This window comes from Alligator mississippiensis, chromosome 9, assembly GCF_030867095.1.
Source record: "Alligator mississippiensis isolate rAllMis1 chromosome 9, rAllMis1, whole genome shotgun sequence".
In the NCBI taxonomy this organism is placed as follows: domain Eukaryota; kingdom Metazoa; phylum Chordata; order Crocodylia; family Alligatoridae; genus Alligator; species Alligator mississippiensis.
This window is the reverse complement of record NC_081832.1, coordinates 41121622-41140667: the sequence shown is the minus strand read 5'-3', so window position 1 is coordinate 41140667 and position 19046 is coordinate 41121622. Positions and strand designations below refer to the sequence as shown.

The 19046-nt window shown below is 43.9% G+C and overlaps 1 protein-coding gene across 19 annotated transcripts in view; it reads left to right on the top strand.

Moving 5' to 3' along the window:
* Positions 1–19046, top strand: part of LOC102574276 (protocadherin gamma-A4) — a 389584-nt gene that overhangs the window by 343847 nt on the left and 26691 nt on the right. For all 19 annotated transcript variants that reach the window (XM_059733351.1, XM_059733352.1, XM_059733349.1 and 16 more), the window contains one exon: positions 1685–1743. In XM_059733351.1, the coding sequence (XP_059589334.1) occupies positions 1685–1743 (59 nt within the window). The remainder of the gene's footprint in view (positions 1–1684; positions 1744–19046) is intronic.

Sequence of the window (19046 nt, the reverse complement as noted above, 5' to 3'; positions counted from 1 at the left end):
GGTGTGCTATAGAAATTATCAGTTGATGATATGGGTGTAGTATTAACTGCTGACCATACCAGACTTCTTTAAACTGGGAGGCCTAAAGTGAAGTGCTGAAATCCATACTAATGTACCTAAATACATGTTTCCATTGCAAAATATGCTGTGCACTCACATCTCCCTCTCATTTCAGTGCAATGTGGGGATTCTTAATACCTCTGAAAAAAGCTACTTTTGTTTAGATACCCAATTATTTAGACACCTTGTTTTGATAATTTGGGATTCAGCTTTAAAATCATATTTATGTCTGTAACCCTCTGTCCTAAAATGGAAAGTAACAATTAGAACATCATTTTAGAAAATAAGTAAGGAGGCCTTTTTTACAAAATGATTTTGTGCATTTGTTTATATACATTTTTGAATATGCATTAAAAAAACTAGTGGCCAATAATATATGCATATATTTTTGTACCTCTGTGTGTGACTGAGTATATAGTTCTTATTTATCTACTATTTAGTCTATACACAACTTATACAGCAATGATGTTTTGGGGAAGTCAGCAGTTATCCTTCTGCTTTTCTTTACCATAATCACCAATGCTAAAGTAAATTAGTGATATCAAATCTTCTGTGAAATGAAAAACTAGGTCAGCTGTTTCCATTTTCTTTACTAATTGCATGTACAGGCTGTATTATCTTGTATGGCTGCTGTTCTGCTTTATAGAGCCGAGACTGCTCATTCCCAGCATGGCCCAAGAGAAATCTTTGCAGTGTTTCAAGTAGCACATTATTACTCCCAAGTTAATTAAGAACATGGCTAGAATGATTCTTAGAACTAGTTGTATTTCAGATCAACAGTTCTGCCATTTAGCTTTCTTCACAAAGAGTTGATTCAAACCAGAAATAGACAAAGCTGTTTCATGTATTTCTTTATTTACAAACTGTCCATTGTCTGATAATAAAACAATGTGGGTGGAAAGTAATACAAGACCAATAATCAAGTTTCTTAGAGTGCTGTTATGTCTGTAGTCTCTTGTGTCCCCTAAACAAATAATGCATGTTATTGTGAAAGGCAAACTGTTTTTGCCATGGACAGAAAACTATATTGTAGTTCATCAAGGACAACAGCATCCAGGAAGAGACTGATCAAAATATAGACACTGTAGCCAGGATTGGGTTCAGGCATTTTAAAAAATGGAGAAAGGATAGATTAGGAAGTTCTGATATTATTCTACCTTTTGCCATTTAAACATACCCTTCTCAGTGTCAATTAGCTCTGTTTCCTCCCTGGCTCATTACATTTATAGAGTTCTTCAAGTTAAATTGATGTCATCAGTTTATCATATGCTTCATTTCTTTCACAGATTGGTTTCCCAACCCGCTTTTGGAAAATTATTCCCTGAATTGTTCTGTTATGCTTCCTAGCAAAAATCTTGCTTCAGAAATATTATGGAAAGAAAGGAACAGGGAAAGGGACAGAGTCTCATTGTTTATTTTGTTTGTTTGTCCTGGTTGGTTTGTTTCCCTTGAAAAAGAATACTTCTCTTGTTGCTCAATTTCATTTTTAAATTATGCTCTTTTATCTATATACAGCCCTTCTTCAGCATAGCTGGATTTTCACTTTGGAATAATCTTGGACCAGGTTGCTTTGATATCTAAAAACAAGAATAGAAACATTAAAACACTTTTCTTTCCCTTGCAGCAAGCACAGCCTAATACTGACTGGCGCTTCTCTCAGGCCCAGAGACCTGGAACTAGCGGGTGAGTGATTCTTTTTCTTTTCCTCTATAGATATGCAGGTTTTTCTTGTTTTTCTCACTGGTTTCAATTCTGGTAGAAGGTGTCAGATTGGTAGTTCTGGAATAGGGCTTCTTGGTTTATCTACAGAATAGATATAACATGGGAAACAGGGCAAGCTTCTTCTATCCCTACTTCCTTATCCAGCCCTGGCTTTAGGTTCAAGCCTCACCTCCAAGGAACAATCCTGAGCAGAATGGGAGTTGGGATGCTTAGACAGGAGAATCTGTCTGAGAGTACAAGATTACTTCAGCATTATGTTTGGTAGTGCTGTGACTGTTGCTGTCATATTGCGTGCATACACGCTACTAACTTTCTGACAGTTAAGCCAACTTAACTTTTTAAAGTCAACTTAACTATCAGAGTGTACACAGATATGTGGAGCAGTCAACTAAAATGCGGTACACGATAATATACTTCTGAGGTGTATTATCTTGAGTCGCATTAGTTAAGTTGACTTAGCTCACAAGATGGCTGCCACCATGTCAAGGAGCTGTACATGTGTATGCTCCAACATGGCTTAACTTAAGTCAACTTAGTTAAGTTGACTTAGCTAAGTCACCTTAAGTCGGCTTGGTACATTTGTACACACCCATTTTGTCACTAATTCTAGTGTTCATAGTTCAAGGAGGATTATTGATAAATTGGAGAGGTTTCAGAAAAGAGTCATGAGAATCATGAAAAGTTAGAAAACATGCCCCTGACAGAGATTCCAGGAGTTCAATATATTTAGCTTATCAAAGCAAAAGTTTGGTAGTGACTTGATCATAGCAAGTACCTACATGGGGAGTCAAAATTTGAGACTGATCTCTTTAGCTTAGCAGACAAAGGTGTAACGATATCTAGTGGTTTGAAGTTGATGCTAGATACATTCAGACTAGAAATAACAATTGTTATACAATAACATTGTGTTTTTACCAATGAAAGCAATAAGCCACTGGAACAATTGACCAAGGGTTATGATGGATAATCAATCATTGGCTGGCCATCTTTAAATCAATACTGGATTGTTCTTTCCTTTCATAAAAGAACAGTTGCAGCTCAAACAGCAATTAATTCAGGGAAGTCCTATGGTTTGTGTTATATAGGAGGTCAGAATAAAAACAACAGAAGGTCAGGATAAAAACAACAATGTACTAATGCACATTGATCATATGTGGGCAACAAGGAGTTAAATTCTGGCCCCCAGGCTTGCACCCAGCCCCACTCCCCTTATTGCTCCAACTGCAGAAACAGATAAAATCTCCAGACTCCCTCTCCTTTGAGCTTCCCTTTCCCTATTCCAAGAGGCAGGATGGTTCATCCTGGTGCAGTCTGGAGTGCCCGAGAGGCACTATGCAGTGGGAGAGCCTACAGCTAGGGAGCTTGAAGTGAGGGAGCATGACAGGGTGCACCATGCAGCAGGGGTGGGGGTGCCTGAGTACATGGTACAACCAGGGTGAGGGCCCAACTGCTCGGTGCAGCAGGGGAGGGGAGCATGCAGTGAGTGGCCCCTGGGGCCCATAGTCCCCATCAGTGCAACCCCTGGCTGCTTAAAAGTTGGACAGCTCTAGACTAGATGATTACAATGGTTTATTCTGTGTTTATAATCTTGTGTTTAGTTTAGTCTATGACTCCTACACAGAAATAGTCAACAAGGGTCATATAATTACTAATGCAAGTGGTCAATGAACATGTACAGTAGGCTGCATTTTGGCTCTATATGTATGAACTCTATGGATGCGTCTATACGTGATGCTTTAATGAGCATTAGCCTAAGTTAATGTGCATTAAGCATGCATCTACACATATGTACACTTAATGTGCATTAGAAATGGTAAATGTAGGCTATTTGTGCCTATGCAGGGATCAAAATTAGGTGCAAATAGTAAAGCACATTAAGAAACATGTAGGCACGTTAAAGCAAATTAATGCTTTGTGTCGACTGACAAGTTAGTCAACACACAACGTTAATGCGCTTTAGTCTACACATGTAGATGCTTGCTTAAACCCACTTAATGTGCAGTAAGCTAATGCACATTAAATTTAGGTGCACTTAAATGCATGTGCAGACATGCCCTATATGTATGAACTCTGGACAAGAATAAGTCAAAAAATTGTAGCCAAGCAAAAGCCATAACTAGGAGGTTTTAGATGCTAGAGAAGGAGGGAACCTCTCATGTTTTAGCCTGGTGGTGCTCAGATTTTTTCCCTGATGCAAAACAGACAAAAAATGGTTACTTATGTCAGTAGTTTAAAATGCCTTGCACTATTACTAAACATCACTTATCACAGGGGCAGGCAATTATTTTGGGCAGAGGGATGCTTACTGAGTTTTGGCAAGCCATTGAGGGCCGCATGGCAGGCAGCCCAGGGCAGATTAATATTAATTTTCTACATTTTTTAGGGGCCCTGCAGGCTAGATAGAATGGCTTGGTGGGCCACATCTGGCCCCTGGGCTGCATTCAGATTGGTATCAGCTGATACAGTTGGTTAATCATTGGCTATCGGTATTGGTCAAGAAAATCTTTATCAGTGCACCCCTACTTTTAACAAAAGTTAAGTAACTTGCATTAAGGGCCTAATTCTTTTTCCAGTGTGGACATGCCCATAAGCAAAAACACATGCATTCTATAATTAGGGTACAGACTTTCAGTCAAATGAAATGAGTTACAGGTGAGATTTACCAGGTTATCCTCAATTGTTCCACAGTAGATGAAAGTTAAATAGTGGCACGTTAGCCATTTTTACTCAGTGGTAAGATTCCTGTATTTAGCTTTTACATATTGTAGGGTAATTGTGGGCATACAAACAGCAATTTCATGTCAGCCATTTTGTGATATGTCCCTTCCCATTGTAACTCTTTTTAATTTGTTTCCCATCCCCTGAGATTGTAAGATATATAAAACAGGGCCTAACTTTCTGTGTTTGTACATTAGCAATCACAAGAGGACTAAGCACACTGGTGTGTCCCCCCCCCCAGCCTCAGAAGCATAAGGAGAGATGGTATAGGGAAGCAAAAAGATTTCTATTGAAAATAGAAATAGGCTCATCAATTCATGATACAAAGTCCCATGAAAACACTCAATGACTGCATCCCCAGGAGCAGGGGCATACGGATGCTGTGGGGAAAAAAGCAGCGGCACAAATTCATGCTGCTACTTTTTGCCCCAGCACACGTTCCTGCATGTGGGGTTAGCATGGGGAAAAATGCTCTGGGTGAAGTAAGGGAGCCTGGGGCCAGCACCTGGGCTGGCCCCAGCAGCCTTACCTGGGATCCTAGAGGCCTCACAGGGCTCCAATGATGGCAATCTGGGAGCAAGGAGCCTGGCCAGTAGCCAGAGTGTGGCTTTGGCCAGCCAGACTCCTGTTTTAGGTGGCATACTCTGCCACCACATGCGCCACCCCACTTTTTTCCATGAGCTTTTTTTTTATACCAGGATTTCCTGGAATCTAAATTTGGCTCTACGCTGCATATTTGCAGTGTGGAAAACCAAATCGTGCATTGGGTGCATTTTGCAGTGCCTCAAAAGCCTTTGAGACACCACAAAATACACATGTGCTTGTGTGGATGCAGCCAATAAGATTAGCACTGCCACAGCTATAAAGCTTCTTAATTTATTAAATAATCTGATTAGTTAGAAAGAGGAAGCCAGTTTACTTAGTTTAAAATACCATTAGTTATGTTTTGATTTATAACAAATGCAGCTGTCATAATCTCTAGATGCATGTAGGTGAATATAAAACACCAGTTAGCAACAAACACAGTACAAACCAAATAAATTCCTCATCTCCCCATCCCAGATAAACTAAACTGAAGATGATAACATTTAAATAGTCAAAATAAAATTAATTTATACCCTCATTCTCAGCATAATGATAGACAATATGGGAATATGAGTCTGAGAATTTAAATAGGTTCTTTCCTTCTGAGCCAACAAGGCAGGTGATGCCAGGGAATCAGCATTTAGTGCTTATAGAAGAGGAGAGAGAGAGAGACCTACATTGTTTCGTACTAGTGAACATTACTGCTGATCCTGAAATTGCCACCAAGGAGCATAGATACCCACACTGTATCCTTGCACATTCACAAAGTTGCCTCTTGAATGTCCGAGAGGCCACTTAAAGGGAACCTTGATTTGAACTGTGCTTGCTATTTTAGGCCCCAGTTCAGCAAACTGATGCATTTAATCACATGCTCGAGCACTTTTATGAATTGGGCCCCTACTTTCAAACTAGCACTGAGCCAAATAAGTGCTGTACAAATCATGGTTTTGTTCAATCTGTCAGTGATGAAGCAGTGTTAAAATTGCCTTCTACACTGGGCCATCAACCTCATATAGCAGCAGGTAAGAGAGGGGAAAAACTTTGTAATGAGGCACCATTTATTTAAAAACCTTGGACCTAGCTAAGATAAATGATATTCTTGTCTACAGAAAAACTATCGGGAATATTTTAGAAGCATTTTCTACTTAATAGTTATATTTTGTTTTCTCCCTCTGATTCATGTGTTATTGGACTCTTGATACTAAAGGAGAGACACTGCCACTAACGCGCAGTAGCAACAGGCTACTTACTACACAGTAGGTTATTGCTACTGTGCAATAGAATAAGAAATGACTCATGTGCCCTCTGGACTGTGCAGTACCACCAGGTACTGCACAGTCATTTAGTATTTGCTACCAACTGCATGCACTGTGAATAATTTGTTACATTTAGCTTTTTTTCTTTTTGTGGAACATTTGCAATCAGGTTGTGAATTGCCTGAATTTACTTTTTTGGCTTAATTGAGCATAAATCTTTTCAGGTCAGAGTTAGGTGCAAAAGTGCTGTTTCTGTGAGGATCATTTGAATATGCAGCCATAGTCATGAGCAAGAACAGTTTTGCATATGAATGTATTTGCTGAATATTTGCTGTTCTATCCAATGTGCAGTTGACTGCGGCTATTTTATCACACTTCAGACTTGCAGTACTAGGCAGCAGTGCCCTCAAATACACAATGAGGTTCTGCATACACTGCTTCCCAAACTGGAGCAGTGCAGCCACATTTGCTTCCTGCTAGTGAGTGAAATAACACTGTCACTCACCAGTTACACTAGTAGTGTAACGTGGGGTGGGCAAATGGGGCATGTGCCCTGGGCATTGCCTAAGGGTGAGAGACAGCTGGCCAGGCACGTTTTTTCCATGCTTTGTCTCTGAGGTACAAAGGTTCCAGTTCAGGAAATAGCCTGCATAGAGCAGTGCAGTATTTGGGGTGCCATTGCCTGACACAGTTACTTTGCATTGTAGACACACAAACGCGCATGCGCGTGCATGCGCGCACACACACACACACACACACACACACGTGCGCGCATTTACTGACCTAATGTTGCTCCCCACCCCCACCTGTGAATCACTTGGAAATTGCCCCACAAAGTAGGTCAGCACTGACATTTTGGATAACATGCTTACCAGAGGGGACAATATTTTCATTAAATCAAACTGAAACCACGTTTTGATTCTGTTTTTGCTTTGGTTTGCATCTATGTACAGCTGCTCTGAGAAATAAATATACAGGCATGGGATAATATATACATCATTAGATATCCTTGCTGGCATCAGCTGACTTGCTCACTGATCGACTTTTCAGGACTCTGCTTGGTATTTTAAAATTCCAATCCTCAGAGCAACTCCCAAAATAGTTGTATTCAGTTTTAAAAAAATTAGCCTGCCCACTAAATTTTCTTCCTTCTCCACAACATAAAGCATGCTTTCTGCCCCCCAAATCACCCTGAGTTGGGTTCTAGCATAATTGATGCTTAGTCTTAGGTCAGCAAGAGCTTTCTAATACATACACTTGTTATGGAGTTGAAGTCTGAAACATCAGAATCTTGCAGGGCTAAAAATAGTGAGAAGAAGAGGAGGGAGTACCATTCAAAATATAAAATTCTTTCCTTCACAGTGGGTCCCACTTCTCTCCTGTCAAGGCCCCAAGATACCAGGCATTACATTCTGACAGATTTATGTATAGAAAGTCTATTTTAAGAAGGTTTTTCAGGAGTTATATTTATTAGGGGTTTTTTTTCTTTCCATCTGTTTCCTGCACAGCTGGCTTCATGGTTACTCATGCACTTGGCTTTACAGACAAAGGAATAAAAGGAACCATCAGAATAACATTTTGGAAGACTCTCTAAAGCATCCTAAAATAGTTTTTCTGCAGTGTGCATAGCACATGCAGCCTATATGATACGTGGCTTTTATCAGCTGTCACTTGGGATGACCTGTTCAGCTTGCTCAAGATTGATATTCAAGATATTACTCCACATTACTATTATTGGTCAGAGACTGATGAATGCTAAGGGACTACCCATGCTTTGTTTTTGAATTCCAGTATCTTATTGTCTTTCGGGGCTAGCAGCAAGTATTGTGTGTCTACTGTGAAGCTGAAAATCTTCTAGACTCAGCATTATAAAGCACCAAATGCCAACAAGGTCATGACCTTCAATCTGTGATATTTCCAGGACTGCATATTATCCATCTTGTCTCAGGCCAATGTAAATTCTATATAAGAGGAACTTTTAGGAGAGTGGGGAACCTCATTTAGGGCAAAAGAAGGAACTGTCTTATTTTGTTTTGTTGTTTTGTTTTGAAATGTCACCCATTGAAAGTTGCTTGAGGATTGGAATGTGAAGAGGATGAAACTGGGTCATATGGTGGAGTAAGAAGAAGAATAGAAAGACAAGATAAATTATGGGACCAGTGGGTGCATTTCAATTCTCATGCGGCTTTGCATCATGTAGAGGGTGCGTTGACACCAGACTCTTAATGGAAAATTAGCATAGTTTACTGTAAAGTAAGCACATGGATCTTCATTCATGTGCACATGCTTACGTCATAGTGGGTGTGTCTATACATGATGCTTTAAGTTAATACGCATTAAGGGTTCGTATCTACATGTGTGCGCCCTTAATGCACATTAAAATGGTGAATTTAGGCACAAATAGTTAATGCACATTAACTCATGTGTAGATGTGTTAAAGCGCTTTAGTCCCAAGTCAGTCCATACACAGCATTAATGAGCTTTAATGACTGCATATGTAGGTGCCTGTTTAAACCCACTTAATGACCATTAAGCTAATGCACTTTAAATTTAGGCAACCTTAAATGCAAGTGTAAACACTCCCACTAAATCTCCTAATCCTAACTAAATTTTTTACCTGCAAATTAAAGTAGCAAATTTACTTGGCATTAGTAATGGTGCCATAGCGCTTGTGTAGACGCCTGGCCGGGAACCAAATCTGCTCCCGGTCCACTATCCATGAAAGGGTGGGAGATATGTCCCTACCCCTGGAAGCTGCCTGCTGCCAGGGCAGGCTCCACCACAAGATCCCCTGCAGGGACTATGTCCCCCCTGCCATGGCAACAGGGAGCTCCAAGCCCCCTGCTCCCAGGTCACAATTGCAGAGTGGGGGACTTGGGAGACCCTTATCTCCCAGCAGTGGTTCTGCGACCACAGGGCCACAGGTCTCAGGCTGGGAGATAAGCATCTCCTAGCAGTGATTCTGCCATCCTGGAGCCAGTATTGGGAGCTCGCTGTAGGCAGGGGCTGGGGAGCTTGTTCCCCACACAGCTCCACAAGTGCAGAGCTGGGGGGGGAACAGGCTGAGGAGATTGTCCCCCACCTCACACCCAGCTCTGCGATCACAGAGCAGGGGCTGGGAGCTCCCTACATGGGGGCAGTTCCCTGCCCAGCCTGGAGTTGGCTGGGACCTGCCTCTGACTGGGACAGTTCCCAGTCAGCCCCAGGCTACACAGAGAAGCATGCATGCCTGGAAGCGGCTGGGGACTGACCTGTTTTGGGCAGACTTCCCTGCATGGCCCAGGGATGGCCAGGAACTGTCATGGTCAGGGGCAGGTCCCAGCTCCCTGTCCTAATTGGTTGATCAAGGCACAGGGATAGAAAAAGCCACAGGGTTGGAACAGGTCTCAACTCCCTGCCCTGATCCAGCAATGGAGCAGCTAGCAGCAAGCTAGGTGCTAGCTGCCCCACCAGCAGGGCAGGAGGCTGGGACCTGCCGCTCCCTTGCAGCTTTTTTTCAAGCCCGTGATGCTGATCGGGGCTCCAAGGCCAGGAGCTCCCTGCTGCCAGGGCAGGGGGACATTGTCCCCACCCCTGGCAGCAGGCAGACCCCCGGGGCCAGGAAACAGCTGTCACATTGCAGGGTTGCAGGGAACTGGGAGCAAATCTTCTCCTTACACCTACCCAAAAACCCTTACTGGGCACATCTAGATGTCACTATATGGTGACATTACTATGGTGCCATGCTTTAGTACTTTCTCTTGGGTACTAGAGCATGGCATAGTATGGATGGTTATAGTGCCATGCATGCAGCACATGGTCAGATTTCGCGGCTATTTCATCACACCAGCATGCTATAACCGGAGAGTGTGCCGCTATGGTGACATAGCTGATGATCATGTGTAGACACACATGATTGCTACATTGCAATAGTGTGCTGTACAATGATGTAGCACATCACTAGGTCACTGTAGGACAAAGCATAGATGTGCCCACTGTACAGTAATTTACTGCACAGTGCATCTTGGCTGGAGTAAATGCATGTGTATATGCACCCATATATAATCAATATACATTATAGGCAGTACTGTGCATAGTAAAGTGTCAGGCAAAATTAACAATAGAACCCAGTTTCTAATTGTTCATAAATTTACCACATCTAAATCATTCAGGTTTGAATTTTCACTACCTGGAAGCTGTTTCAGGATAAATTTATGTGGAAAGCTTCAGCAAAATTATCTTATAGTTTCCTCTGATCTTACCATAATCTTAGAAATGGTTATTTTTCCCATACTAAAAAAACAGATGTGGTTTTGGTTTGTTTGTTTGTTTTAAATAAATAAAAGGAAATCTTGTATCTCCATGCTTTGGAGCAAGGTCTTCCAGGTCTGATATGAAGAAGGGTCATTTGGTAGCAGGGATGTGTCTTTTGCCATTCCCACAACATAGGACCACCTGGTGTGTGGTGGTCTGAGATATCAGACAAAATTGTCAAAGATGATTGTCTGTCCAGTAGTCCACAAGAAGATCCACTTCAGCCCATTCTGCAAAGTATCCTCTAATACCTATAACAATCTGGGGATCTTTAGTAAAAAAACAATAAAAAAGTCAGATCCTCAAAAACCTGGAGTTTGCCACAGAAGAGAGACAAGATGCTAGAAATGTTGTCAAGTTATGAGCTTTTGAATGATCTCAGTTCAAACATGCTCAGTAAAACCTGATTGGTTTGGCAGCTGAATTTCCTAGAGATTGTCTACACTGAGTACCCATCATCTTAGGTCAGATGTGGTTTGAGTATGACTGTCAAGGGCCACTGCTGTAGTTCAGTCTAATAATACTTGCTAGAGCCTTGGGTCATGGATGGTAATCAGGAAACAAAGCCACAGGACAGGGAACAGGATACCAGGTAAATGTTAGGAGTCAGAGTACCAAATAAAGGGTGAAAGACAAGAGGCAGATCTGAGGTAAAGGTCAAATGCTGAAGGTCAGCAACCAGGATGTTAAACCTAAACTAGATAGGATGTCCAGCCAGAGACTGAAGCAAGCATGCTAGGCTGAGGTCAAAGTCCAAAGTTCAATGTTAATAATACAGTCTGGGAATCAGGACCCAAAAGCAAGAATCTGGATGGCAGGGGCTCTGGAACTGGAGTTGGAAAATGCAGAGGCAGAGAAATTCTCACACAAAATGAGAGAGCATATCATGTTTTGCAGTGGAGATCAGCTTGTTAGGGCAGTCTTTTAAATGCAGACCCAGGCATGCTGACTGCAGTAGCAGGAGCTGGCTTGAATAAGCTGGGCTTACTTGCTTGTGAAGATGTGGTACAAAGGCTTAACCCTTGAAGCATCTTTCCCTGAAATCATTGCTCTTGGCAACTGTCCATCTGGTGCCAGCCACTGGAACTGGGGAAAGTGATCTGATCTTTGCCCTGGGTTCTTTTTCTCTCAGTGTCCAAGCAGTACGGAGGATGATGTTGCCTAACTCAAATACAAGGGAACTGGAGCTGGTCTTGGGAAAGGGGAAAGTAGATTGGGACTAGAGGAGGATGTGTGGGACTGTATCTAGGAGCTTGTGGGAAAGGAGATAAACTAAGAGCTAGGGGGAAGACTGAGGAAGCAGGGTGGTGAGGAATAGAGGTGAGAAAGACAAATGGGAACAGAGTTGAATGGACTGGGAAGAGAGATTGGGCAAAGAACTATGGGGCTGAGGACTAGGACCAGGTGAGGAAAAAAAAAATAATACAAGGAAATGTGAGACTGGAAAGGCAATGTGAGGAAAGGGGACTAAGGGTAGAAGCTAATGAGAAGAACAGGTCTGTAGGGTGACCACTTGGAGCTAGAGGGAGATGACCTGGAGCAGGGGTGGGCAAAATGCGGCCCAGGGGCCAGATGTGGCCCGCCAGGGCATTCTATCCAGCCTGCGGGGCCCCTAAAATTTTTAGAAAATTAATATTAATCTGCCCTGGGCTGCCTGTCACGTGGCCCTCGATGGTTTGCCAAAACTCAGTAAGCAGCCCTCTGCCCAAAATAATTGCCTGCCCCTGACCTGGAGCCATGGGATGGGGTTTTGGAAAAGAGATTGGACAAGATAACTGACACTGGCTGGGTAAGGAGGCCGGTAAGAAGACTGAGTTTAGGCTTCTGTGAGAAAGGGGCAGAAGGGTCTCTGACCACTAACATACAATTTCCTCTTCACAGTTTCTGGAACTGAGTGCTTTGTGTTTAAAACATGTTTGCACAGGGGAGGAGTCTGCTGTCTGTGGGACTTCTAGTTCATATGTTGCAAAAGCTGAAAGTTGCAAAGTGAATGAGGCAGGAAACTATAGGGAGAGAGAGTGGTTTTACAGTTTGGGTAGATGAAAGGTGCCCTGAATACATGGCCTCTATCCCTGCAACTGCCATAAAGTTCATAGTGATGCTAGGCAAGAATTCTAAATTCCTTATTTCCAGGTACCCAGCATGAGACCCTGGAGTCTGATTTGGAAAAGTGCTTAGCACTCACATCTGCAATTGAAATTGATGGGAGCTCTACTTTGAACATGTTAAGTGCTTGATTTCCCATGCCTCAGTTCCTTATCTGTGAAATGAGGATAGCAATATGCCATCATCTCACAGGGCAGTGGTGAAAATTAATTGCTTAATGCCTGTAATGTGCTCAGGCAGTATGTTGATGGGGGCTATAGGAAAACTCATGAGGCAAGTAGTAATTCCATATTGCAGATTACACCAAACCAGGGAGGTGTAGTAGATACGCTGGAGAGTTGAGCTAGAATTCAGAGGGACCTAGATAAATCGGAGGACTGAAGCAAAAGAAATCTCATGAGGTTCAACAATGACAGATGCAAAGTCCTGCACTTAGGATGGAAGAATCCCATGCACCGCTACAGGCTTGGGACCAACTGGCTAAGCAGCAGCTCTGCAGAAAAGGACCTGGGGGTTACAGTGGACAAGCTGGGTATTAGTCAACAGTGTGCCCTTGTTGCCAAGAAGACTAGCAGCATACTGAGCTGCATTAGTAGGAACATTGCCAGCAGATCGAGGGAAGTAATTATTCTCCTCTATTCAGCACTGGTGAGACCACATCTGGAGTATTGTGTCCAGTTTGGGCCCCCCACTACAGAAAATATATGAACAAATTGGAGAGGGTCCAGTGGAGGGCAATATAAATGGTTAAGGGGCTAGAGCACATGACTTCTGAAAAGAGGCTGAGGGAACTAGGCTTATTTAGTCTTCAGAAGAGAAGACGGGCAGGGTGGGGGGAGGGGGGGATTTGATAGCAGGCTTTAACTACCTGAAAGGTGGTTTCAGAGAGGATGGAGCTAAACTGTTCACAGTGGTGGCAGATGACAGCACAAGGAGCAATGGTCTCAAGCTGCAGCAAGGGAAGTTTAGGTTGGGTATTAGCAAAAAAACTTTCTCACTAGGAGGATGGTGAAGCACTGGAATGGATTACCTAGAGACATGGTAGAATCTCCATCCTTGGATGTTTTTAAGGCCCAGCTCTACAAAGCCCTGGCTGGAATAATTTAGTTGAGGATGGTGCTGCTTTGTGCAGGGAGTTGAACAAGGTGACCTCCTGAGATCCCTTCCAATCCTAATTTTCTATGATTCTATGATCTAGAGTAGAGTTTATGTAGTGATGAGTAAACAAAGCGTCCCACTTGTGGGATACTGCCCACTCTGGGATGGGAAAGATCAAAAGCACCTAAAAAGAATGTTAGCATTAAATTCCTCCTTTTTTCCTTGCTTGTCCCATCTAAACAAGGTCACTGATGGTAATGCTACCATTACTTTATCACATATATTCCTTTCCTGCACACCTGGGCATCCAGATTTGGAGGTTTACATGGCAGTTTTTTGGTTGCATAAGTCTGAAAAAATCTACTTACACACAGATTGGTATTCTGTTCTGTGCACATAGCCCTGTACACCTGGATGACTGTGTGTGCACCCAACCTATTCAGATGCTTGGGTGACAAAATGAGACATACCCTCCCATCTTTTCTTTCAAGTAGTTGAATGACTAGGGCACTCGACTGGGAAACTACAGAACTTGGGTTTTGGGTCCACCTTAGCCAGAGCAGCTTGGAATCTGGATCTCTAACTTCCCAGAAAAGCTACCACACCACAGGTCAGCCATCATAGTCCCTTTTTCTGCACTCCTTTTGAAGCTGGCCCTTTAGGCAACCATGAGAGGAAGCTGCATGGGAGATACAGAAGCATACAAATGTGGTTGGGTGCTCAGGCTGGCTGCTGCACAAAAGGGGCAGCAAGCTGTGTCTGGTTGCTGCTGCTGCTGTGATGGACATATGGGAGAGAGAGAGAGGAACACACAGGAGTGAGAGGGAAGGAGAGAGGGAAAGAGAGAGAGAGGCATGCCCCACCAAACCTGGGTTGTTGTGTTGTTGTTTTGGGTTTTTTTGGGGGGGAGGGGTTGCCCCCCACAACTGTTGGCACCCAGGGCAGTTCTCCCTGTCATCCCACGCTAGTTATACCACTAGGGAGTGTGAGGCCAGAAGGAAGGAGACAAGTCAGAGGATGTGTAGCTTAGTGAGGTGGCTGCTGGTTGGCTGGGAATGGAAGTTGGGGTTTTAACCTTGTCCCCAGTGAGCCAGAAGCTTCCCCCCTGCAATGTCCTTCATCCATGTTTTTTCAATGACTGTGTTAGTTGCTCAGCTTCAAAAGGAGCACCAGAGAAGCGAGGGGAACTGGAACAGGACCTCTGTCTTTCAAAGGGGTGTCCTGGTCTGACCTTAGACTACTGAACTGAAAAGCATAGAGGCCCTAGTTCAGCACCCCCTCTCCCCACACACACACAACCTGAGTAAGGGGGATTTAGAATGCAGGACCTCCAGCATTCCAGGTATGTGCCCTAGCCACTGAGTTATAATGGCAAAGGAGGGAGACACATACATGACTTTCTACATTTCTAGCTAGCTAAGGCTGCTACATGTCCTGTACTTGCCCTAGCTGCTACTGGGTGTGTCTGCAGAAGATGCTTTACTTGAAATTAAAGCAAATTACTGCGCAGCGAACATCACCATCTATATGTGCAGACTCTTACTGCACAGCAGTTTGCTCTAATCATGAGTAAATTTGCTATCTGTAAATACAAGTAGAAAATGTATTTGGGAGTAATTACTGTGCAGCATAGCACATGTAGGTGGCCAACCCAGAGCAAATGTGCTCCCGGTCAGCTGGGCAGCAGGGGGCAGGAGATTGCTTTCTTCCCCCTTGGAGTTGCGTGATGCTGGGGTGGGCTCCACCAGTGGAGCCCAGACAGAGACCATGTCCCTCTGCCCTGATAGTGGAATACTTCCAGCCCCCGCTCCATGATCACGACTGCAGATCTGGAGTGGGGAGATTCTTATCTTCCAGCCCTGGCTCCGCAATTGGGGATCCAGAGCTGGGATATAAGAATCTTCCAGCCCCCACTCCCTGATCATGGAGTGGGGGTGGGGAGTTCCTGAATTGTCCCCATCCCGGCTCCAATGGCAGAGCCTGCCCTGGCAGCAGGCAGCTCCCTGGGGGCAGGGAGCAATGTCCCTGCCTCCTGTGGGCTAGCACCCAGGGGGAGCTCCCCTGGCTGGTGCAGGGGGCTGGTGCAGGGCTGAAAGAAGCAGGAGCAGACTGCTACAATGAGCAGCAAATCTGCTCCTGCTTTCTGGCATATGTAGATGCCTGCCTGGGGTGGGTTTACTCTAGAGATTTGCACATGTAATTAGGTTACCCATATTTGCAAGTGTAGATGTGCCCACTGTGCATATTTGCTCTGCATGACTACATAGCTATACATAGCTGGCCAGGTGCATAGGGCTATGTGCACAGGAATAAAATGCCAGTTTGCAAGTAAGTGTTTTTTTGGGGGACTAGTATAACCTAAAAATGTCATGTAGATTACCAAAGCTAGATGCCTGAGCATTCAGGAAAAGAATAAATACTACAAAAACTTAATGGTATCATCTTTTTTAAGTGTTTCTGATCTTTCCCACCCCAGAGTGGGCAGTGTCCTGCAGATGTGACAATTTTAACAACTGGTATTTTGTGGTTGGAGATATGAAATTCATACAGTTTAGAAAAGAGAGATACTCAGATTAATAGGAAGATACACAAATCTTATTTACGCCCAGGAAAGGGATCAGAGGCAGGGATAAAATTAAAAATAATGTATCTAAAATGGCTTAAAGAAGTCTTCAGACCTGAAGCATCACACAGTTAAAAGACCTTCCCTGGGCGTAAATAAAATTTGTGTATCTTCCTATTAATCTGAGGATCTCTCTTTTCTAAACTGTATGAACTTCATATCTCCAACCACAAAATACGATGAACATGGGCCACCAATGTGGGGACGTGTTCAGGAAGGCTGACCGCACCTTGTCAAGCATCCACAGATTCATCACGAGCAAGTCCAAGGTGATCCTCCCCCTCTATGTGACATTGGTCAGGCCGCAGTTGGAGTACTGTGTCCAGTTCTGGGCACCGCACTTTAGGAGGGATGTGGACAGCACTGAGAGGGTCCAGAGGAGGGCCACTCGCATGGTCAGGGGGCAGCAGGGCAGGCCCTACAAAGAAGGGCTACAGGACCTGAACCTGTTCAGCCTCCACAAGAGAAGGCTGAGGGGGGATCTCATGGCCGTCTACAAATTGGCCAAGGGGGACCAGCAGGCTATGGGAGAGTCCCTGTTCCCCCGAGCACTACCGGGAGTAACAAGGAATAATGGCCATAAGTTGACTGAGAGTAGATTCAGGCTAGATATCAGGAGGCACTACTTCACAGTCAGGCTGGCTAGGATCTGGAACCAACTTCCAAGGGAAGTGGTGCTCGCTTCTACCCGGGAGGTCTTCAAAAGGAGGATAGATAATCACCTAGTTGGGGTTGTTTGACCCCAGCTTGCTTGCTTGCTTGCTTTCCTTCCTTCCTGCCCATGGCAGGGGGTCAGACTTGATCTGCTCAGGTCCCTTCTGACCCCACCTACTATGAAACTATGAAGACATTTGTAATGTCCTTGTTCCCCTCTGGCATGTTAAAGTTTGTTTTTGATGCTTTGGGCATTATGCCTTGTAGTTGTGTGACAAAGTTGATCCTGAAATGTAACAAATGCTTGTGTAGGATGATTTAGCTAGGTGAGATCCTGCCTTGAATAGGGACTTGAACTAAATGTCTTCCTGAGGTCCTCTCCAGCCCTACTTTCTATTAAAGCCTGTCTGGATGACAATGGCCCAGAATCCAGACCTCTGGTTTCCCACATGAGTGCCATAGCCATTCAACTATGGGAGAACAAGGGGAGCACACACATGGTCTTTTCTGTTCCTGAGACTAAATCTGGTAGTCATAGATTTTAGCTGACTGTTTCTGTGTCTAAATCCAGTAGGCACCCACAAGGGATGTGTGTGCAAGCCTTGATGGTTACTGCACATGCACAGTCTGTGAGATCATGCAGGCACACATAATCATCCACATGGGCAGGGCTACATTTTCAGGGACAGAATGCTAACTCATGTGTAAGTGACTTTTTGGGGACTTGAACAACTAAAAATGCCATGGAGACAACCAAATCTGGATACTGTGAAATCCACGATGGAAACAGAATGTCACCCCTTGTAGTTATGATACTTGGCTTTCCAGGCAGAGAGAGAAAAAAATAACACAGCAACATCTTTTGAAATCCAAAGAATTTGTAAAATAGCTTTTCTGTCAAATATGTGACTTGTACAGAATAGTTGCTTGTGCACTACAGGGTAAAAGTTTATGAACACTTATCTGAAGAAGGAGCATCAAATAGGACAATTTGAATTTGGTGTCAGGAGACACAATATTAGATTTCAGGATTGTTTTGGTATTTTATCCAATAATTAACTAATGTAACATACAGAAACCACACTGGAACCCATGACTGTCCATTGCAACGGCGTGCCCTAACCACTAGCCTACCAACCTGTGCTCTCTCTTCCACATTCTCTCTTTGATCCCACAAATCTTGCATTTCTATTTGCACAGTGACCTAGATTCAACAGGTGTAGTGGAGTACTTCCCCCCTCCCCTGCTTCTCCTCCCCTTCCAGAATAGATTGGTGGGTAGGACATGGTTGGGAAGTGGCAGGCATGGCTTTGAAGACCTCAAGCTAAGGAGAGAATTAAACCTGGGTCACCCATTTCCTAGCTGAGAATTCTTACCACTACTGCTACTTCCTCCAACCATCTTTTAAAAGGGACCCAATCTTCTCAATGTGTGTTTAGATGTTCTGTGAGAAGGATTTCTAATTTGTTCCCCTTAGGTTTTTCTGCACACCAGTGACAGTCAGTTCTAGAATCAAGGGTCCTGAGCATGTTTTGCTCACACCCATTTCCTCAGAAAGGTTCAAAACCCAGAAGTTCTCTAGTGTGAGTGTTTTGATCTTGTTCCCCCATACCTGTCTCGAACCATCTCGAACCATTGGTTTTCTTCGGCCTCAGGAAACAAGTTGGAGTAGCTTCATTGGCATATTTCTGAGTTTGAAGTATGTCACTGGGTACAAATGAACAGGGTAGGCTTGAGCCCCTTGGTTCTGAGATCCTTTGGCACTCTGTTGTAGACAAACCCCTAGGGCAGGGGTGGGCAAAAGAGCAGAGCCACCTGGTGGCTGGACTACATTTCCCAGCAGCCCTTGGCTGCATCCCTGTGACCAGTTTCCATGAAGACCCCAGGAGCAGTGGGCTATGGTGGCAAGGGGTCAGGGTTTCCATGAAGAT